The sequence below is a fragment of the Protopterus annectens genome, chromosome 1.part0, assembly GCF_019279795.1.
Source record: "Protopterus annectens isolate FY-2018-M chromosome 1.part0, PAN1.0, whole genome shotgun sequence".
Lineage (NCBI taxonomy): Eukaryota > Metazoa > Chordata > Ceratodontiformes > Protopteridae > Protopterus > Protopterus annectens.
The window spans coordinates 357,339,514-357,362,327 of NC_056725.1; the positions used below are offsets into that span (position 1 = coordinate 357,339,514).

The 22,814-nt window shown below is 42.4% G+C and overlaps 1 protein-coding gene across 1 annotated transcript in view; it reads left to right on the top strand.

Moving 5' to 3' along the window:
* The window catches only part of LRPPRC (leucine rich pentatricopeptide repeat containing), a 1,486,422-nt gene that overhangs the window by 198,131 nt on the left and 1,265,477 nt on the right, over positions 1-22,814 (top strand). Inside the window, exon 6 of the mRNA XM_044079460.1 lies at positions 20,940-21,026. Within this exon, the coding sequence (XP_043935395.1) occupies positions 20,940-21,026 (87 nt within the window). The remainder of the gene's footprint in view (positions 1-20,939; positions 21,027-22,814) is intronic.

Here is a 22,814-nt window from a genome sequence, read left to right on the forward strand (position 1 = left end):
CACCCCTGCACTACCAGGCTATAACTCATACCACACTTTTCGGCCATGTAACCTGGACCGGAACACCAAAGGCGGAGGTGTGTCCATATTCATTAAGGATGTCCACACCTCCAGGCTAGTTGCTCAGCATAATGCAGCTGAGGTTATCCAAGTGCAACTAACTTTGGGCAAAACTGCAATCCAAATTGTAGCTTGCTACAGATCACCCATCATGCCCCAGGATTCCCACTCCTCTTTTCTTGATGTACTGAAACATATTAGGGTTCAACCAAACACCCTAATAATGGGCGATTTTCAACTACCCCACCATTAACTGGGAAAACTACTCGTGTACCAACTCCTTCGCTCAGCGCTTTCTGGAATTCATAAACTCCAATGCCCTGGATCAACTTATCCACACCCCCACCACAGGCAACAACATCCTAGATCTAGTCATTACCAATATGAGTGACTGGTGTTCCACACCTGAAGTCAACGCCTCATTGGTCCGATCCAGCCATAAGCTAATTACCCTAGATATCCACATCTTGCCTCCACCCCCCATTAAGGAAACCATGGTAAAACATTTCTCCAAAGCCAACTTCATGCTTAAGACAGAAGTGGTGAACTTCATGACACCCATGCAGATGAACAATACAGTTGCGACTACTGAATCCTACACAATTGCACTTTATAAGCACTTACATGAGTGCATGGATCGTGCTATCCCAAACAGAACCAAGACGCTATCCTCCAAAAAAAGGAAGCCAATCTGGTGGTCCCCTGCCATAAACAAACTGTACAACAGAAGGAAGAAACTCTTGCAAAAGAAAGTAAAATCCCACGAGTGGAGGAGCTCCCTGGTCAGCCTCAGTAAGAAGCTGCGATCCCTGATAAAATCTTCCAAAGCTAGTTATGAAAACAAAATCGCCACTGATTCTAAAGACCACCGCAAAGCATTCTATAGCTATGCCAAGAGTCTCAGTGGCAACACTTAGATGTGCTCTGAGTTACAGCACAATGGCACTAAATGTACAGACCCAACTGATATTGCCAACATCCTGGCAGATAGGTTCAGTGTTAACTTTACCCCCCTCTCACCCCCTAAAGAGCCCATCTCTATACCGGAAGAATGCAAAATTCCTGTAATCACGGCTTCACAGGTAAAAACCACACACTCCAAAGCCAATAAGACAGCATCCATGGGACCAGACAACATCCCAGGCTGCGTTCTACATGAACTACAGAACGAACTGGCACCCCACCCAAGTACCATGTTCAATTATAGCCTCACCTCAGGCTTTGTGCCTGCTGAATGGTGCACAGCAACGGTTATCCCACTCCACAAGGGGGGAGCCATCACGGACCCCGGGAACTTCCGCCCCATTAGCCTGATGAGCCTGGTCTGCAAAGCCATGGAACGTATCATCATGGAACTTATAAACAAAGACATTGGTAATCTCCAAACTCTGGATCCCACCCAGTTCGGGTTTGTAAAAGGCAGATCATGTCTCCTAAACCTGATAGACTTTTTTGAAGCAGTCACCAAAGCTGTAGACAAGGGTAAGGTGGTTCACACAGCCTATCTAGATCTTGCCAAGGCTTTCGACACCATCCCCCACTCTGGAATTATAGATAAACTCACTAAACTAGGTATAAATCCCTATGTCACAAGATGGGTTGCCAGCTGGCTCACTGACAGAACCCACACTGTGAAAGTAGCAGACTCTAAATCTGACTTCAGACCAGTTCAGTCCTGTGTCTGTCCTGTTAGCCTGTACTTCAAAGAAGTAGATACCAAACACAGAAGGTCTTTGGCTAACGAAGTTCGCAGATGACTGCAAACTAGGAGCCGTAATCGAAACTCCTAAAGATGTGGACATCCTACAAAAGGGCTTCACTGAGACAGATGCCTGGTGTCAAAGCCATGGCCTCAAGCTCAGTGCTAAAAAGTGCATTGTCATCCCCTTTGGTAAAAACTCTGTACCCATGAACTACAACATAGGCGGTAGTATACTTAACACCGAAAGTGTGGGACAGGTGGACAGTAGTCTCTTCTTTGATAATCACATCACCACAGTAGTCAGGAAATCCTTCTACATGGCCCACCTCATCACAAAAGGTTTCTCATCCAGAAAAATAGAGGTCATTGTTCCCCTCTACTTTCACTCATTAGACCCATTATAGAGTACAACGCCCCTTTTGGTATGTCCCTCACAAGACATCTACAACAACTGGAAAGGCCGCAGAAATACCTCGCAAAGGATTACCGGCCTCAAACAGATGCCCTACGCAGACGGTCTCAAAAAACTCCAGCTTTACTCCGTCGCATATCGCCTACTCAGAGGTGATCTCTGCCTAACATACAAAGCTATGTCAAACCCAGAGCTGTTGGACATGCTCCACTTAAAGAAATCCCAATCCCTCCGAGCTACACGCTCTATGGACCTAAACCTTGTCACCACAATAAACAGAACATGCCGGTGGTATAGATTCCTGTCCCAGAGACTTCCCATACTCTGCAATAAACTACCTATGTCAAACAATGCTCATAATTAGCACTCTTCAAGAAAAATCTTGATGATTGGATGGCAAATAGGAAATTCACCCCGGGGATCGCCTCTGTGGCTCTGCTCGACAGTGGCACAGGAAAATAATTTTCTTGGGTGGCAAAAGCCAGGGTACCTTTTTGGCTGGACTTGTATAGGCTCCACGGTCGATAGCATAGTACCTACCTATGAACCTATGAGATGCTTCACAAGGGCCTGTCTTTTTCCTCCATTAAAATCCACACCTCAGCCATTTCACCTCATTATAATAGAACCTTCCCGCTTCTTTCTAATCCACTGCTCAAACAGTTCCTCAGAGGGGCCAAAAATTTGAGAACACCCAGGAGAGCTCCAACCCCAGCCTGGGACCTTAACTTTGTCTTGGAGAAACTCAGTCTACCTCCTTTCGAGCCAGCTGCTACTGCAGACTTAAAAAATTTATTTCTTGGAAAACAGCTTTCCTTTTAGCAATCACTTCAGCTAAAAGGGTATCTGAATTACAGGCCCTTATTGCAGTGGAGCCTTTCATCATCTTTCATGCGGACAGGGTGTCCCTCAGAACCAATCCTTCCTTCATGCCCAAGGTGGTATCCAGTGTGGCTCTTAATCAGTCCATTCATTTGCCAACCTTCTTTTCCAATCCACAGAATAAAGGGGAATGGATACTGCATTCCTTAGATGTGCACAGACAACTTAGATTCTACTTGCAGGACTAAACCTCAAAGGAAATCTGAACAACTGCTAGTGGCATTTGCTGCAGGGGCAGAGGGGAAGGCTATTTCAAAGCAAACTATTTCTAAATGGATAAAGCCATTGCATTAATTTCTGCTATAAGCACCATGGAAAACCTATCCCCCAGGAGATCAGACCTCACTCCACCAGGGCTGTATCTACCTCTACAGCCTTTCCCAGAGGTGTCCCTACCAGGGACATCATAGAAGCTGTTACCTGGAGTTCTGTACATACTTTCACCAAGCATTATCATTTGCCAATTTTCTCTAAATCCAGAGCTGGTTTTGCCACTGCAGTCTTGCAGTGCCTTATAGCTGGCCCTAATGCTATCTAAATTCCTCCTCCAAACCAACACTTTGGGAATCTACCCAAATGTAATGACTGCAACAGTGGAACATGAAGAACATAGTACAGTTGTGTACACTTTCCATAAATGTAGATATTAGAGTGTATTCACTGTTGCAGTCCTGGTTAACCCTCCCTCCAGCCCCCTAACTTTTGGCTATACCTCTACTTTCCTTTACTATGCTTAAAAGCCTTTTTGGTGTATTTACTTTTTTGTTGGAGGTATATCTTTGTACTTTTATATTTAATTGCTTCCCATTAGGGGGGCACCTGACATCTGGGGCAAGAAAAACTGATGTAATGGCGTTTGCTGCATGTTTTATACCCCTGACGACCTGACATCATGGAAGAAGGGACAGCAACCGATGCAGGACCCAAGACTTTGTTAATCAGGCCGACTGAGGGCTTCCTGCAAGCAGATAACCCAAATGTAATGACTGCAACAGTGAATACACTTGAACATCTACATTTATGGTAAGTGTGCACAACTGTACCTTTACTGCTATCCTCATTAACTGAATCAGCATTTTTAGTATAATGCTAACTTGCATTTAGTACAGTATTTTAACCTGTAATATAATGGTTAGTAATGCTGCTGTACAGGGACACTGTTAATTTTTGTCTACCAGGTAATGTCTATGGAGTTTACGCATTTTCTCATGCCTGAGTGTTTTTTTATTCCTAATTTCCTCCTCTTGACCATATGATTGACTGGCTACTCTGCTTTTTTACATGGGTTGTAGTTAAAATCCATAGAAATAGTTTGACTTGTTCAAGTTAACAAATGATGAAATAAGTAAACAAGATGAATTATAGTGTCTTAAGTAATGCTCTGTTTATCCCTGGTTTCCACTGTACAAATTTTATTGCACTGCGTACTGCTACAAATCATTATTAAAGTATCCATTATAAATTTCTGCTTATAAATGACGTCTCATTTGTATTAAAAAATGAGCATGCTGATTGGGCAGCCCAGTCAACATTCCTGTTGTGAATCAAGCATATACCAATAGAGTAAAGTCTGGCCGCTGAAGTACCATTGATTGGATAGAATTTCCATTGGAAGATGCTGAGGGACAAAGCAAAATAGAAGAGAAATCCGGTATTTTCTCAAAAATAAAAAAAACTGACACATACCTGATTTTCCCCCTATTTCTGCACTGTCCCTCGTAAAATCTATACAGGGGGGAAAAAAACATCAGTGGGTGGCCATTTTTTTGTCACTACTTCTCCTGCACTGCACTGATGTAGTGTGCAAGGGTGGGGGCGCAAGTCCCATACACAGTACATAATTAAAGAGGGGAAAAATGCAGAGGAACACTTCAGCCCTTGTACAAAGACATTATTTAAGAAAGGTAAGCAATTTATTTTTTAAATGTCATTGTATAAAGTCTTACGGCTTTTTCCGGTTAGGGGTCGCAACAGCGCAACTTCGTTCCACTAATGACTGGCAGTAGATTTTTACAGTGCCGAGTTGCCAGCCTGATGCCCAACCTTCAAAGAAGGCACACCTATTCACGCACGCACCTACCTGCATGTCTTCAGATGTCACTCGACCGCAGGGAGGACATGCAGACTCCACACAGAAGGTGCTCCAGCCGAGAGTCTAACTGGAGAACCTCTTGATGTGAGGTGACAATGCTAACCACTGCACCACCATGGCTTAAATAATGTCATTGTATAATAGCAGTAATCCACGACTGGGTGTGGGTATATCAGGATTTACCCATGACTGGCTTTGTTTAATCACTCTAGCTTTGCCCTGTTGATCAAACCAAGCCAACCGTGGGTAAATCCTGATATACCCACACCCAGTCGTGAATTATTTCTTGATTAGCAGTTGTTTGCATAGCTTGACAAATTGCAACATCTAGCAAAGAAACCAAAGGAGTTCTAGAATGTATTAAAAGAAGCCACAAGCTAAATCTCCTCTTGGGCTCTCAAGGAGGGTGTTCATTGTTTCTGTTCTTTCCACAAAGACGTTGCTTGCTGATAGTACACCCTGGGTCTTTCCTCATCTCTGCACTATCCCAATGAAATAGGCTATTGAACCCCTCAGCTCTTTATGCTGGTGCATTGTCTTAGTGTTTAGCTTACAAGTGTTCACTACCTCTTTAAGGTTATTTAACCATATTCTGTCGCCTAAGTGTGATTTTTTTTTTTATTTCTTCATTGTTCTGTTCGTTTATTTTGTTTTTGTTTTTTTTTTTTTTTTTTTAATAACCTGTGTATTGTCTGATTGCAGTCTGTATGGAGACAGCAGCTTTCGTAACTGCATTTGTCGGTAGATGACTATCCATAATCTGTGCTGAGTTTAAATGTATTGTATGGCTCCTGAACATCAACTAGGTACTTGTGTTTTTTGGAAGTTAAAATTGCGTCACATTGCTTGTCTAGCAGAAATGATACTCTGGTATCTAGTGGTCAGCACTAAGGACCAAAGAAAAACACTGGCCCCACAACCACTTGCTATTATAAAGTTGCCACAAATGCAAGAAAATGCAGATTAACACGTTTTGAGGAAAGAGCATGGCTACCTCCCTTACTGCAGCATTGACTATGACTAAAAGTCCCAAGTGCTATCCTTTTTCAGTGGAGTGGAAGGCTTGTTAACAGAGACAGTTAGACTCCTACTTTTGGGGTAGGAGTCTGCCAAGCCAATGAACTAAGGTTGAAGAACTCCATCCCAGGATAGGATTTCACTATCTTCCTTGCAAAGTGCGTCTTGCACCAGAGCTGCTAATTGAACTTGAGTTGCCAGGGTCATAGGCAGTACTTTTTGTTTTATGCCACAGGAGCAGCTCTAAAATTGTCCTTTTTGTTGTATCTTTACCCTCACAGCATGCCCTTAAAGGTTAAGGATAACAGAATAAGCTTTTTTGCTAATTTCTTAGATGGAAAAGATGACCCAGCTGCCTATGGAAATTGTGACCGTGTAGACCAAGTCCACACCCTCACGATATGGTGGTAGTATTCTTGAGAAAGGTCTCTGTGATACAGTCTGATGCTTAGTTTTCCAATGTTAGTCTGTATTACTTATCTACTACCTGCGTGAATTATCCATATGCTACACCACTTCAGTGATTTCTCTTAAGTCAGGACTCTGGGCTTTTGGACTTGTGATACCTCAAAAAATCAGAATTTAGAGTAACTACTTACTAATTTATGAAGTCAAGTACCAATTCCTTCGATATCTGGGGGACCACACATTGACATACTCTGTAATTAAAACAAGTTTGCTCTGTTGAAGGTGTCAGAAAGTCTATTTAGGGAGTTTGTTTCAGACTTCATGAAGGGAACCTGGGAGATGGTCTCTGTTCACTGATTGTATAAATTTACCAAAAAGGACACCCAACTGCTACAGGTTCAGTAAACGTAAGTATTCATTCTGGAGGTCAGAGTTTGTGCACATGGGTGCAAAACTGACAATGAAGCCTGAAACCCTCGCAGCATCCATGGAAATCCACCCTTGACCCTTCCTCATCAACTGCCAGCTCACTAGGAGTTGGACATTTTTGTGTACTGTTTTCTGAGGGTTATTGAAGTTTTTTATACTCTGTCTACAAGTATGAAAGTCCATCATAAAATATTGGTGAGCTATTTTGTTGTCTTTAGCAGGTTCATACAATAGAATTTGAAGTACTTTTCAGTGCAATCTGATCCTGCAAGAGGCTTTTCTCTATCCGCAAAAAAGCCTTTTAAAACCCCTTCCTTGCATTCAAGAAAGGAGATTTATTATTCAAGGTTTTTCTGTGTTTCAAAAGTGCAAGACATTTGCATTCATTATTGGACTGTAAAGACTTAAATGCCTTCCATTTGAAAAAGTCAACATGCTTATAATTCCTGTCCCATTACACATCACAAATGGGGAGACTGGTCCTGTACTGTTGATGAAAAAGAACTTGTATCTTGACAAACGCATTCATTATTCTTAAGACTATTTTCATTTGCAATGCAGTAAGGTCAAAACTTTACTTCTGGAACCTATCGTTTAGTCTTTCATCTTTGGCATGTATGTTATATTCTGTCTAGCAACAGCTGTTGCATGTAGTAAAATGGGTAGTGTGCCATTTAAATAATAATTTTACCTTACTTAGGAGTGCATGCCATGCAATGCCTAACTACACATTGTCTGAAATACTAAAGTTTAGAATGTAGAAAAATAGTCTTTATTACTGGCCTATCCTAACCATACTGCTTGCATATCCAGTATACTACATCCCGTCAGACAGTAGGCATGGATTCAGGATAAAGTTCTTATCGTATGCTGCTGCCTTTTCAGCGACCACTTTTGTCTTCTAAAGGCCAATTTAACAAATGAGGCAGGTGGTCAGTTTTTGTGTCAAAATGAAATCTCTAAATGTCTTTGGAATTTAATTTTTTGCAGCAGGTATTATTAAAACACCGTTTGTTTACAGTTTAAAAAAACTCAGAAGTTTGCATTTTGTTTGCTGCTGCCAAAGTAGCTATATTTTTACTGTATTCTATGTAAAGTAAAACACCTGTGTTTTTTTTTTTCCTACATTTGTCAGCTGAGTAAGCCCACTTGACACAAGTGTCCCTTTTTCAGGGGTGGTCAGGGACACTGTCATGTTAAGTCTCTTGCTCAGTTAAGTGGCTTGCTTAGAGTCAAACACTAGGCAAAAGATGGTGAAAGGAATAAAACTGTACCTTGGGCGTGGGAAACTGCTCATTAACAGCTCAGAGGCTTAATTTTCCATTCTACTGCCACACAATAGAATTGAGTTTCTTCAAATACTAAAGTTTAGTCAGCATGAAGAGATTACAACTGTTCTGCCAACACTGCCAACATTTCTGTAGCTGCATAGTAACTTGTCTGAGAACTGGCACCTTTGGTTTCAGAATGTAGAAAGAATAAATATAAATTCCAGTGTGCAATATTCACGCCTAGGCAAGGAAGCTAAAAAAATACTGACACTTTTTTTCTTCTTCTCAGTTTAAGGTTAATGGACATGAGAAATAATTTCAGGTATTCTGTGAGGCAAAGAATGATCTTCCTCCTACAAGGCATTTAATTTTTTCAGTAGAAGACAAGGTGCTCAAAAATTATAGATGCCTACATAACTTGAGGTCAGGAAGAGAAGCAAGACTGCGTTTAATGATTTGTTTGACTTACTGTGCTGTTACAAATACTCATGTCAGAGGCATATTACTGTTAGTCTGATTTAACACTCAGTGCTGGATTTGTGCATGACAAGTAAAATAACTAAATCTAAAGTGTTACATTAACTAGAAGTAAATCAGTTTGCAAGATTTACATTCATTGAAACAGCAAGTGTAGGAATGTTTGTGGGTGTGGTAGAAACTCTTAAAAGCGTAACTGCTGCACTGTGGAGTAACATTTTCTTTAGCTGTATACACTCTACTCTGTTATGCTTTCCCACTGTGGAATGACATTCTCTGGTTGCATACAGGGTGCTTTGTCATGCTTTCCTTGTATCTAGGGGAGTAAGTTCAGGTTTGCTTTCTGTGTGCATATCTGTAATTCTGTATATACGTTTTTGCTTTAGACGTTGCAGCTCCTTTTGTTATAGCATTCTTCACCTTCCCTTCATGACTAACTGTCTAGGCCTTTCACCTGGAAGAGAAAATGGACCCAAAATCTTGTGCTTGCACTCAGTGGCAAAGAAGCACAAGTATTTTTATCTGTAATACATTTCTTAACCTGTGTTCCATAAAGCCTTTGAAGTTTATTCCCTCTGCTTATCTGATTATGCCAAAGCTTCTGCATGTCAGTGTCTCCAGATAATATGGTTGCTCAGTTATAGCCAGATTATCTTTGCAGCTAGTCCACTCTGGGATTCACTTGAAAAGTCTTTTCTAATTTTTGCATTTGTTGGGGGTCTGTTTTGGATATGATCTTAATTTTGTTCTTCTCTAATCCCCATTCTGAATGTTTTCTGGTTTGAAATTTCTTGCAAAAAATTTTCCTCTCCACCTTATTTTATTGCCGTTTTTTTCCACAGTTCCAGCATTTCCTGATTTGTTGGTGGCTGTCTGCTAACTTCTTTCTTTCTTCTGAATATGTTTTTCATCTTTTCTCCACAGCTTTGCTTTTCATAACATTTTTGCAACCTCTTTCATCATGTCCCTAACTTTCCATTTGTTTTTTCTTGTATGCAGTAGTGCATTAATATGCAGTTTCATCTAATCGTGTACATTGATTCGCAGTGTGTTTTCCTAACCCTTCATTTTCTTGGCTCAGCTGGAAGATTCAGTGGTTGAGTCATGCTGCAAAGCAGTAAGAAGGTAAATTATCATAGCCCATCGGATCTCAGAAGTTTGTGCTTGGGAGTGATATGCTGAGGTCATTATCCTTTTGTATAGGGCTTTGGTAGTGCTATGATGTTCATCGTGTGACACTGCTGCAGTCATTACACTTGGGCTATCCTGCCGTCAGGCGGTTCCCCGGTTGGCCTGAGTTCCAAAGTCTTGGTCCGGCGTCGGTTGCTGTCGCTTCTTCCCTGACGTCAGTGCGCCAGGGGGATATAAGATGCAACCGACGCCATTTTCGTCAGTCTTTCTTGCCGTGCGGTGCCTGAAGCAGAAGCAGTTCAAGTGCCGGTCGGCCAACTCCTGAGATTTTCATACCGAATCCAGAACCAAAGTCTTCTAAAAAGCTAAGTACCCCGTTGGGGAAACTTTTTCTTGCCTCAGACCGTTGTCAGTAAAAGTTAATAATTGTATTTCTTGTGGGAAGCAAATACCTCATAAGGATTTCCACTCCTACTGTGTCCCATGCCTAGGCCCTGACCACGACGTCACTGGTTGTCTGTTTTGTGCTAGGTTTAACAAGCGCACTATTAAACGTCGGTTTGATTTTACCTGACATTATTTTGGCAGAAAATTTAATTACACTATGCCGTTGGAACTTCAGACGACCGGAATTCATAAAAAACGCAAGGACAAGGACAGGCATCCGAGGCCTCTTCTAGGCCGGTCGCCGGTTCTCCGGTTTTCAGCGAGGCGCCTACGCAGCCCCTGACTACCGCTTCAATAGAACCACAGACCGCCTCCGACTTCCCACGTGGAGCTGGCTGGACCTTCGGACGCCCCTACAATTCAAATTACAGAGCTTAACCCTACAGAGGGATCCGAAGTAGCTGAACTTTCCACAGCTTCAGAGGGTGTTTTCAGACCTACACAGTTAACAATTAAACTCTCTGTTACGTCTAAGCCTCCTATTAAAGCAAAGAAACAGACACAGCAATCTCCAGGGCAGGCTTCCATGCCTAAGAAACAAATGCTTAAAATGGCCGAAGACCTAATCACCCTGATCAGAGGGTCCCAACCCCCTCCAGATAAAAGGCCCAGACAAGACGCAGATTATGAATCTTCAGACCAGGTGTCCATTTCCTCTGACTCTTCCTCAGACCTAGGGTATTCCTTACCCCCTTATGAGGATTCTGATCCTGAGGAATCCATTCCATCAGCTTCTCCACCTGAGGACTACTCCTTTGGGGAGACCTTACATACCATGAGTGAGCATTTCCACTGGGAAGGCCAAGATTTCTCAGAATCCAAGAAAAGGCTCAGAGACTTCCTTTTATTGCCTCAACACAGACCCCTTGCTATTCCGCCAGTGTTAAATATTGTGGATGATGTATACACTGAATCCAGCTTAAACCCTGATTCCTTACCACCAGCCCCAGTTAAGCCAGATAGATATTACAGAGTCCCTGACTCTCATAAATTTCTATACAAAAAAACCTGTTGCTGACCCTGAAACTATTTCTCAGGGACCCAAAGGCATTAAGGCCTCATCAGCTAAAAAACCCAGTCCCCTCTGACAGAGATTCTAGAGCTTTAGACAGATGGGGCAAGAAAGTTTATACATCTGCAACTTTAGCCATGAAAGCCTTAAATTGCCTGTTTCACATGTTAAAATATCAGCAATTTTTAATGTCTCAGTTGAAACAAAAGATGCTTCCAGATTCAGATCCTCCTAATTTGAAAAAAATGCAGGATTTATTGCATGCAGCTGAACAGGTGGGAAAACATACTTTGCAATGTGGTTTTGATTCCTTAGAGGCCTCCTGTAGAGCAGCAGTTACAGGCTCTGTCATTAGAAGGCATGCTTGGTTAAAAGAACATACGTTACCAGAACATGTGAAGGCCAAATTACTGGATGCACCTTTGCAACGGGATGTGTTGTTTGGAGTTAAGGCAGAGGAGGTATTAGAAAAGATGGAAGATAAGGCAAAATCTATGCAAACGGTCAAAGATTTCTTACAGGTTCAACCTCCTCGTTTCAGCAGAAATTGGCCAACAAAAAATTGGTCCTTTCCAGTCACAGACAGACCTCAAAGGGGCAGATATAGACGTCCAAGAGGTAGATGTCAGACACAAGGCCCTTACAGACCTCGACAATGGGGTGCACCAGGCCAAAAAGAAGGGGAAGGCAGACCTCAGCCTTATAAAAAAAAAAAACAATCTCAATGACTTCCCACTACAGCCGCCAAACAGCTCTCTTGGCAGCCCCCTTAGGAGGAAAACTGGCTCTCTTCTATCACAATTGACATTGCATCACCAAAGACAAATGGGTTCTCAACATCATTTCTCAAGGTTACAGGATCCACTTCCACACTCTTCCAAGATTAAAAGGAATGCCAAATCTGCCACCAAATCAATGGGCAGAGGCTCAAAAACAAATTACAGCACTCATGGACATGAGAGCTATTCAAAATGTACCACCACAAGAGCAAGGACAAGGATTTTACTCAAGACTCTCTTTGGTTCCCAGAAAGGACAAAGCCTGGAGACCCATTCTGGACCTTTCTTCTCTGAACACTTATCTGGATATTCCGAAATTCAAAATGTTGACACTACAGCAGCGTCTTCCCATGCTGGGCAAGAAAGCTTGGCTCGTGACTTTGGACCTCAGAGGCATACCTGCATGTCCCTATCGGACAAAACTGCAGAAGATACCTCAGATTTCTAGCAGGTTCAATGCACTATCAATTCTCTGCACTGCCCTTTGGCTTATCTACTGCGCCCAGGGTCTTCACAAAATGCCTGACATCAGTAATTGCATTTTGCAGGCAAAAATGAATTTAAATTTACCCATACCTGCATGACTGCCTAATCCAAGCAGAGAGCAAGGACATTCTTCTAAAGCATCTGGTGTACGTAAAACAGTTAAGTTGCCTGGGGTACACAGTAAACAAAAAGAATTCAAAACTAGTGCCCTCACAACAGATAATATTCCTGGGTGCCAGCTTAAACACAATGGCCCAGATGGCTTATCTCACGCCAGACAAGCAAGGACAACCGACTCAGTATTTTCATTTGATGGCAACAAAGACCCAACTCTCTGCAAGAAAAATTCTGCAGGCCTTAGGCTACATGGAATCTTGCATACTACTAATTCCATATGCCAGACTGCATATGAGGAAACTACAATGGTACCTAAAGAGTGTATGGTCTCAACACTGTCAAAATTTGGAAACAGTTATACCACTAATTCCTTCCCTACAATAGGAGTTTCAATGGTGGGCTCAAGCTTGTCACCTCAACAAGGGACAGCCTTTTACTCCACTCACAGCCAGGCAGACACTAACAACAGATGCATCGGATTACGCCTGGGAAGCACACATGGCAGGAAAATGTATTCAGGGCAAGTGGTCCGCAGAACAAAGACATCTCCACATCATTCAAAAAGAAATGCTAGCTGTACAAAATGCAATTCTATCTTTCAAGGACCTGCTACATCCAGGACAACTACTAGTTAAGACAGACAACACCACAGTTATGTGGTACATAAACAAGCAAGGGGGGGGGGCACACTCCTATCCCCTCTGCAGACAAGCCATGAACTTGTGGAACGCAGCTTTAAACTACCAAGTTCATCTGCAGGCACAATTCCTGCCAGGAGAGAAAAACACACTGGCAGACGACCTAAGCAGAAACATCAAGGATCCTCACGAATGGCAATTGAGTCCACAAATATTCAGAATGATGGCACAAAAATGGGGGAAACCAGACCTAGATCTGTTTGCATCCCCAATAACTGCCAAATACAAAAATTCTGCACAAGGAGCTACCATCCACAAGCATGGAAAGTGGATGCCCTCTCATTCAGCTGGAAAAAACTACAAGTATACGTTTTCCCTCCTCTATCTTTCCTTCCAAAGGTACTCATAAAAGCCAGGCAGGAAGAGCCAAAGATGATCCTGATTGCACCAGACTGGCCACGCCAGCACTGGTACCCAATCTTAAAGAACTTAGCACAAGAACCACCCTGGATTTTGCCTCAGATCCCACAGCTGTTGACACAACACAACAATCTGATACTTCACAGAGAGCTAAAGACCTTAAATCTAGCTGCATGGAAAATTCCTTAAACAACCAAGCATTGTCTCTCTCCAAAGCTGTTATGGATGTCATTCTGGAGTCCAGAAGGCCTAGCACCAGGAAAGCCTACTCTGATAAATGGAAGAGATTCTGTGCCTGGAACCAAGCACACAGCATTGACCCTCTTGTACCAAACATTCCTCAGATACTTCAATACTTAACTGAGATGCTGGACAAGGGCCTCTTTCTCATCCGTCAAGATTCATGCCTCGGCCATTTCTGCTCATTACAATATGGATCCACCAATTTTTTCAAATCCTTTGCTCAAACAGTACCTCAGAGGGGCTAAAAACATGAGACCGCCCCGTAGAGCACATACATCAACTTGGGACCACAATTTTGTTGTGGAAAAATTAACTTTACCTCCTTTTGAGCCAGCAAACACAGCAGATTTAAAATACATCTCTTGGAAGACTGCTCTGCATCTGGCAATAACATCAGCAAGAAGAGTTTCAGAATTACAGGCACTAATGACAGTGGAACCTTTCCTCATCTTCCACCAGGACAGGGTGTCCTTAAGAATTAACCCTACTTTTATACTAAATGTAGTATCAAGTGTGGCTCTAAACCAAACTATTCACTTGCCAACTTTTTATCCAAAACCACAGAACAAAGGAGAGAGACTACTACATTCCCTGGACATTCACAGACAGTTATGCTTCTACTTGGACAAAACCAAAGCTTTCAGAAAATCTGAGCAATTATTGGTAGCATATGCTGCAGGAGCACAGGGAAAAGCCATTTCAAAGCAGACTATTTCAAAATGGATAGCTCACTGTATACGTTTTTGCTATACCCACCATGGGAAACCTCTGTACCTAGCAGCATTAGCTCTCACTCCACCAGGGCAACAGCCACTTCAACTGCCTACCTCAGAGGAGTGCCTACCAAGGATATTTTAGAAGCAGCAACATGGAGTTCTGTCCATACCTTCACCAAACATTACCATTTGCCTTTATATTCCAAATCCAGAGCTGGCTTTGTCACTGCTGTGCTGCAGGGCCTTATAGCCACCCCTAATGCCTTATAGATCCTTCCTCCCTACCTCAGCTTTGGGATTCCACCCAAGTGTAATGACTGCAGCAGTGTCACACGATGAACATGGTACAGTTTTGTACCTACCATAAATGTAGATGTTCGAGTGTAGACACTGCTGCAGTCCAGTTTACCCTCCCTCCTTCCCCTCTTACTTTCTGGTACGTACCTAGCTCTTCTACCCTTATTTCCTAAAGGGAGTATTTGCTGGTAATTAAACATGGTTGTTTGCTTTTCTTTTATATATATTTCACTAGTAATTTGCATGGCCTACCAATTTGGGGGCACCTGACATCTGGGGCAAGAAAAACTGAAGAAAATGGCATCGGTTGCATCTTATATCCCCCTTGCACACTGACGTCCGGGAAGAAGCTACAGCAACCGACACCGGACCAAGACTTTGGAACTCAGGCCGACAGGGGAACCGTCTGATGGCAGGATAACCCAAGTGTAATGACTGCAGCAGTGTTTACACTCTAACATCTACATTTATGGTACGTACAAAACTGTACTTTTGGCCTACTGCATCCAGCTCTCAGGCCATATAGAGGAATTGGTATTTGCCTTTTTGCATGAAAGCAATGCAGCCTTGCCCACATGTGACTGAGAAATTGAGTTCTCAGCAAAGCCTAAGAAACCAATGCAAATAATTTGGGAGAGAATAATCTGCCTGCTTTTTCCCATTTTTCTACTTGGGATTGGGGTATCTTAACTGTCACTCTCTCTCTTGATTTTAATGCCACAGTCCTGCCTTGTTCGACACTCATGCCTGACTGTCACAGATCTTCTGTCAGACAGTCCATCCACCTCTTTGCTGGACATCCTCGTTTCCTCTTACCTTCTCCCTGTCTGTCCCATATCATTGCCAGATTGCCTTCTGCTTTTCTGCATGTGTCTGAACCACAGTAACCTGTTCTCTTTGCTCTTTTCTGCAGTTGGAGCTACTTTGGCTTCTGTTATGTCCTCATTTCTTTGTTTGTCCCACAGTGTGCATCCGACCACCCTTCTAAGGCTCTTCATTTCCATCACCTCTAGCTTCCTCATTTGCTCTGCCTTTACTGCTCAGGTTTCTGTTCCATGCAGTAGTACTGGTTGCACCACTGTCTTGTACATCTTACTTTTCAGCTTCTTTGGCATTCATCTGTCGTAGAGTATACCTGAGACTCTATGCCAGTTGGCTGCAGCCCCTCTAACTCTAGTTTTGACCTCTTCATTCAGACGTCTCTTCTCTTCTTCCACCCCCTCCTAGACGCTTGAAACTATTAACGACTTCCGCTGTCTTCCCTTCTATCTCAATTCTCAGCTTCTTCCGATTTCCCCAATTTGCTGCCATTGCCACTGTCTTATCTGTGCTTAGTTTCATCACATGTGCCTTCAGTTTTGCATTCCATTCCCCTACTCCTGCTCAGAGTCTGCCTGTAATGCCTCCTCATCTGCATACAGCAACTTTGTTGCTCTGTCTGCTCCGACCCGTTTGCTAATGTAGTCCATCACCAGTATAAACAGCATTGGGCTCAGAGCTGAACCCTGGTGCACACCCACTCCCACCGGGAACCCCTCTGTTAGACCGAATACTATTCGTACCTGAGTCACTGCGTCTTTGTACATAGCCTGCACTAATTCTACCAATGTTTCTGGAACTTCAAACCAATGAAGTACTGCCCAAGTCAGCTTTCTTGGGACCTTGTCATGTGCTTTCTCCAAGTTTTGGAATGCCCAGTTGGATTCTCTCTCTTAATTTCTAACTTCTTCTCAACTGTCTGTTTCACTACAAACAGTGATGCATCCTGATCTCATCCAGACTGCTCATTTCCAATCTTACATTCCACTACCACATGTATCTGTTTATCAATCACCCTCTCCAGAACTTTCATGCAGTGTGCAGGACTTGATGCCTCTGCACTGCCCACAGTTGTGAATGTCTCCTTTGTTCTTGTACACTGGCACTAGTATGCTTATTCTCCAGTCCCCTGGGATATGCCTTTCTCTCCACACTGCTATGAGTACCATCAGGAGCCATTTCTCCCCTATCTCACTCAGCCTCTTTATCATAACTGCTGTGACCACATCTGAACCTGCTGCTTTCCATGACTTCATTTTCCTTAGTGCTATTCATACTTCTAGGGTGTTTCTGTCATCCTAGGCTGTTTCTGGAGCAGTACAGCTTCTGTGGGGTTTTCTTTACTCCTTCCATCTGCCTTTTATGTCCTGTGGATTGGTGAGCAGGTTGTTGCTGGCATTCTGTGACTGCCTTCATTTATCTTTCTGTCTTTACCTTGAAACTTAATATAGTTTCTCTGTGCCAGCTACTGAGTCACTTTCTAGAACATGGTAGAGTGCCTCCAATGCCCGGTTCTTTGCTATTGCAACTTCTTTGTTAGCCAATAGCCTGGTGTATTTTCTGTCTCCCACTTCCCTTTCTTTTGATAGCTTCCTGGACTTCTGCATTCCACGACCAGCCTTCCTTATTTCCATATCTAGCTCAGCCACATATCAGTTCTGCAGTCCTCACACATGCTGTTTTGAGGTGCTGCCAATCTTCTTTAACTCCACCTATTTCCTCCTCTTCTGAGGGGTGCTAGAGCCCTGCCCTGAGTAATTCCTTGAACTCTTGTACTTTCTCTTCAGCCTGGTCTCCATTGACCTTAGAGCCTTCTCTGACCACTGCTTGCAGCAACCAGCGATTTATGCTGTGGGCCTCACTGGGGATGACTTTGCAATCATTGATTCTACCCCATTGCCCTTTGCTTACTAGGAGGAAGTCTACCTGAGTTGCACGTTGGCCACTCTTGTATGTGATCTTGTGACTGTCTTTCTGAACCATGTGTGGCTACTATCAAGCCATTTGTCAGACAGAATGGCCTCCTCCTTTATTCCTGTTGCTCCACCCCATGTGGACCCAGGCAGTCTTCATATCCTGGTCTGTCAACACCAATTCATGTTGTTCTGTAACTGCTGTCTAAATGCACTCGCTTTTTGTCCCCACTATCACAGCCCTGCTCTGGGGCATAGGCTGAGATTGAGTATTGCCTTATCATTACACTGGAATCTAATTACCATGAGTCTGTCACTAATCTCACTTCCTTCTGAAACCTTTCTCTCACCACAATTCCCACACCATTTCTAGCCTGTCCACCTCTTGAGTAGTAGACTCTGGCTCCCAAGCCAAGTGGCTTTGCTGCACTGCCCTTCCATTTTGTCTCTTGGATACATGGGATGTCCACCCTCCAACATATTATCCACTTCCAAATCTACATTGTGTAGCTTCATGTTTGGCAGGTTGATTGGTTTTACGTCTAGCTTTCACTCAACTGAGCTACCCCAGGTAACCCAGACTGGGTAACTTGACACCGGCCAGTTGACACAGGCACACACTGACCAATAGGGGCACGTAATATATCTCTCCCACTGTTAATCCTACTCCAGGTACTCATGCTATATTGAGGATGTTGCGCACCACAGTAGATGCCCAAAGGGCACCATGTAGAGTCTGTGTTGCTGCCCACAGCTCCATTCATTGGTGAGCTTGAGCTGGAAACGCTCTGCATGCTTTTTGGAAGTGGGGTGAACCCCACAGAGACACAGGGAGAACATACAAACTCCAAACAGGCATTGTCGGGAAGTCGGGCTCAAATCTTGTACCTTGTGTATGGGAGGCAAAGACCTTAACCATTATGGCAACTAATGACACACAGGGAAGGAAGGCAGAAAATCTATAGAACAGGAGAGAGATTGAGGATAAACATAATATGATTTGCACAACATCTGAAGAAGCTGTATGGGATTTCTAAGATGGCCTCCTCTGTAGTTGTATTCTTTTCCATTACAAGTTGTCAGCTGTTCATGTAGAGGTGTAGTCTCATCATTTTGTATAATTGCTGTGCTTAATAATAATAAAAAAAAAAAAAAAAATGGCCATGGTGGTACAGTGGTTAGCGTTGTTGCCTCACAGCAAGAGGTTCTCCGGTTCAATTCCCGGCAGTCGATTGAGTTTTTAAGACATGCAGGTAGGTGCGTCTGTGTGTGCGTATGCCTTCAATGAAGGTTGGGCGCCGGGCTGGCAACTCAACACCGTAAAAACTCCACTGCCAATCAATCTGTGGACCAGTGATCTGCTGTGGTAACCCCTAACTGGCAAAAGCTGAAAGACATTGCTTACTCTGCTTAATAAATAAATAAATAAAATTGGCATCTGAAACGTGACATGTCTTCAGTGTGCTAAAGTTTTCTTATGTTTGTGGTTTTTGGTTACAGTGTTTTCTCCTTTCCTGTTTGTACTGAAAGTCTGTGTTCAAATTCTGGGTATGCTGGAATCGACAAACCAAACAAAATGGTGAAGCACTGTAAATGAACCAATAGCATACGAAAGCAAAACTCCAGCAAAAGGGTCCCAAAATTGATTGAAACAGATATTTAATAAAATAAAAAACAATTAAACACTTTCATCAGAATACAAGCCATTTTAAAATGCAACCTTATAATTATACAAGTTCTAAACTTTTGGTTAATTGCTGTCTATGCATGTTACATTTCCATTGCTTTCTTATAGTGATGGTACTGGTTCATTTGACGTAGGCATTGGCTAACACTACAAGTCATAACACAGTGTGAAACAAACTTTGACTATAAATCATTTATCTAAAAAACACATTACAATAGAATACTTGGTGAATAAAAACATTGTTACAATATGCACAGTACTAAAATGTTGCAAATCCTTGCTGAAATACTGACAATTCTAAATCTTACTGGAGTCAACATGATACAAACAAGTAAACCCACAGTGCAGCTTCTTAACAGAGAAGGTTCATGTGTGATACATGCACTTTGTTACACCTACGTTTACGCCTTGTTTTCAGCCCTTCCTGAGAGACCTGCAGGCGTTGACTCATAAATTGCTTCCCAGTATGGCTACGTTTCTTGCACTTTTGTGTATTCCTTGGTTCTGTAGCATTTGTTGCGCTTATCATGTAGAACTTTAAAATGCTGCAAAAGTTTTCTTTTCTTTTTTTTTTTTTTTTTGCTTATTTTTAATAATATTTTAAGGTACAAACCACATTTCTTTAGTGTAGGGCATTGATAAGAATCACCCCCCCCCATTTAAGTCATATGTATCACATGGGATTATAGAACAAACAGGAGTCTTGTTGTTGTGTAGGGAATGGAGTTACAGCTGTCACCAAGGCAACCTTTGCATTGGAGGAGCCAGGTGATGGGGAGGATTGAAGTGCCATGGGCCACTCACCTCTGGCAGGAAGAAGATGTGTTGAGTGTACTCTGAGGCACACTGTGTGATGCAAATTTCCTGGTGGAGACCAGGAAGCTCTGTGCTTTCCCCTTAAGGAGTGAGGCAGGTATGTTTTGAGGGGGATCCCCTTTGTGTAGGCGAGAAAGCCCCCAACATCATCCCATTGCACATGCTTCCTGTACGCCTCGCCCAGTAACTACTTTAGAGCCAGAGAAGCTAAGGGGTAAATCTTGAGCCACCCTGATGGTGGTGCACTCCCTGTTGACCATCACTGTGGTGGTAGGGAGCAAATGGACCAATTGGCTACAAGTTCAAATTTAGGTCTTGTTAGTTGGGAGAGGGCATCGTTTTCTGTAATATGAAAACACTGAATATTGAAAAATGGTACTTGAAATAATTATCAGTAACCGTGTTTTGAATTATTTTTTTTTTTTTTTTTTTTTACATGGGAGGCTGATCGTTATTTGTTGCTGCCTACATCTCTAGTATTTAAGTAATTTCACAAAAAAATTGAATAAATATATTAAGAAATGGTAACTTTGTTTACTGAACAGCCATACTGGACAAGGGTTGATGCGTCTAGATAGAAACCTGCTGTTAAATGCTTTAAATGTAGGCAGGATTTTGAAACTTTATTAATCATTATAAGACATGTTGGTTTTGTTATTATTTTGTAGCAAAATTCTCAGCTTTATGAAAAACAAGGATCTGCCTATTACAGAAGCAGTGTTTAACTCCCTTGTGACAGGACATGCAAGAAATGGGTGAGTATTGTTTATACAGTTCTTACATTCCAGAATCAAATCAAGAGTATAAAAATTGTTTTCGGGCTTAAACCAGGGTCTACAAGATGTAACTCATTTGCAGTATATGTTAACTCTTTTGTATACTACCAGTTATGTTTTTACAGTGCTTCCAAGTCATAAAAATTGAAATGCACTAAAGGTGCCAGTCTGTATATATACACCATCAATCTATTACTTTTGACAGTGCAACTTTATGTTCTATTTTTCATTTACTGTTCACCATATTTGCATGCTTTTGCAGCCTTGTCATAAATCTATGTTGTTAACAAAGTCTGTTAACATAGGAATTTTATGATGTCCATCACTGCTTTGTGTCCAGTAGTATGTTTTAAGTTCAGGTGGATGCATTCTATTTGCATTAATTTTACTACCAATTACTTCACTGAGCTGCAGTGAAGCATTTTTAGCCAAATGTTTGTGTTTTGGCATACTCGCTGATAACATGATTAGTGCACTTTTTTTTAATAGAGTGTCTTCCCTCCCCACTTGCCTCCCAAGCATTAGCCTCTTCAGACCAGTCCTGTTTACCATTATCCCACAAACTGTCAGTTGTACAACACGTAAGGGCAGCCTTCCAGGCTGTATAAGTAGCATTTGTTTACTAGCTTAACAATCCACCCTATACTTCCTAACATTACACTGTCAAAATGGCGCATCCTGTGTTTGGTCATTGGAACATTGTTGCTGTAGAATATATGCCAAAGTCTGACTCCAGTGTCTAAGCACTGTTTATCATGTCCAAGCTCATGTAGCAAGTTCTATAGCTGCTCCACATTCCTCCTGCCTATGCTAGAAGCCTCTGTGGCAGTGGATGGAACACTTATTTTCCCCCTGATAGAGCTGCTGTGGCCGACTTAATACCACCTGCACTGCTGACTCCATCTAGCCTGCTAATCTAACCAGGTTGTCTGGGTCACTTGAAAAATGGCTAATCCTGTCCCATTATCCCTTCTTTTTTAAATAGACTCCCCTTCGTGTTGGAGGATTTCACTGAACATAACCCTTACCAATATTATTTTACTCCATTTCATGAGGAGGAGTTGTACCTTCATTTCATGTACTACCGTTATCACACCTTATGCTGATAGTACACTACAGTCTGTCCCCCATCCCCCCAATGCACACATTTTTTTGTTCCCTTCTTAACCTTCTGGTAACTTTTTTGAACAAGTATACATTTTATGCCCTGTAATGCCACTATGTTCTAGTGCATCTATGCATCTGCCTGTATATGTGTCTGTAGTAAATGGGTTTGTTCTTCAAATGTTTGTTTATATGCACTGTCTTTTGTTTGTGATTGCTAACCTTTGTTATACCTGTTACACCATTGCTTTTTAATTGTACATTGAGGCAGTGGGCTGAGGTTTTGCATGGCATCTGACTGCAGACTTTTAGGAGGATCGTATACTGTCTTGCTTTGCAGTTGTACATGGTGGACCTGGACCAGTTTGGTTGTTCTGATGGCATTGTGTATAATCACGGAGATGCGGTATAACATAAAGACTGGACATTTAAGAAATTCCCTATCGAGCATTTCTTTGTGCTGCAGACTTATCTGTGCCTGTGCATTATTTATGTACCTTAGAGGCACTGTTTCTTGCTGACAGAAAGTTCCAGAAGTGATTAGACATATCTGTCTGTGGACAGTTTTTTTTTGCTGTTAGTTGTAAGGGGTCCTGCATACTGTGGAGCTGTGTACCTTCTACTTTAGTTCTTGCATTCTGTCACTATCAACAGTCTTACTTC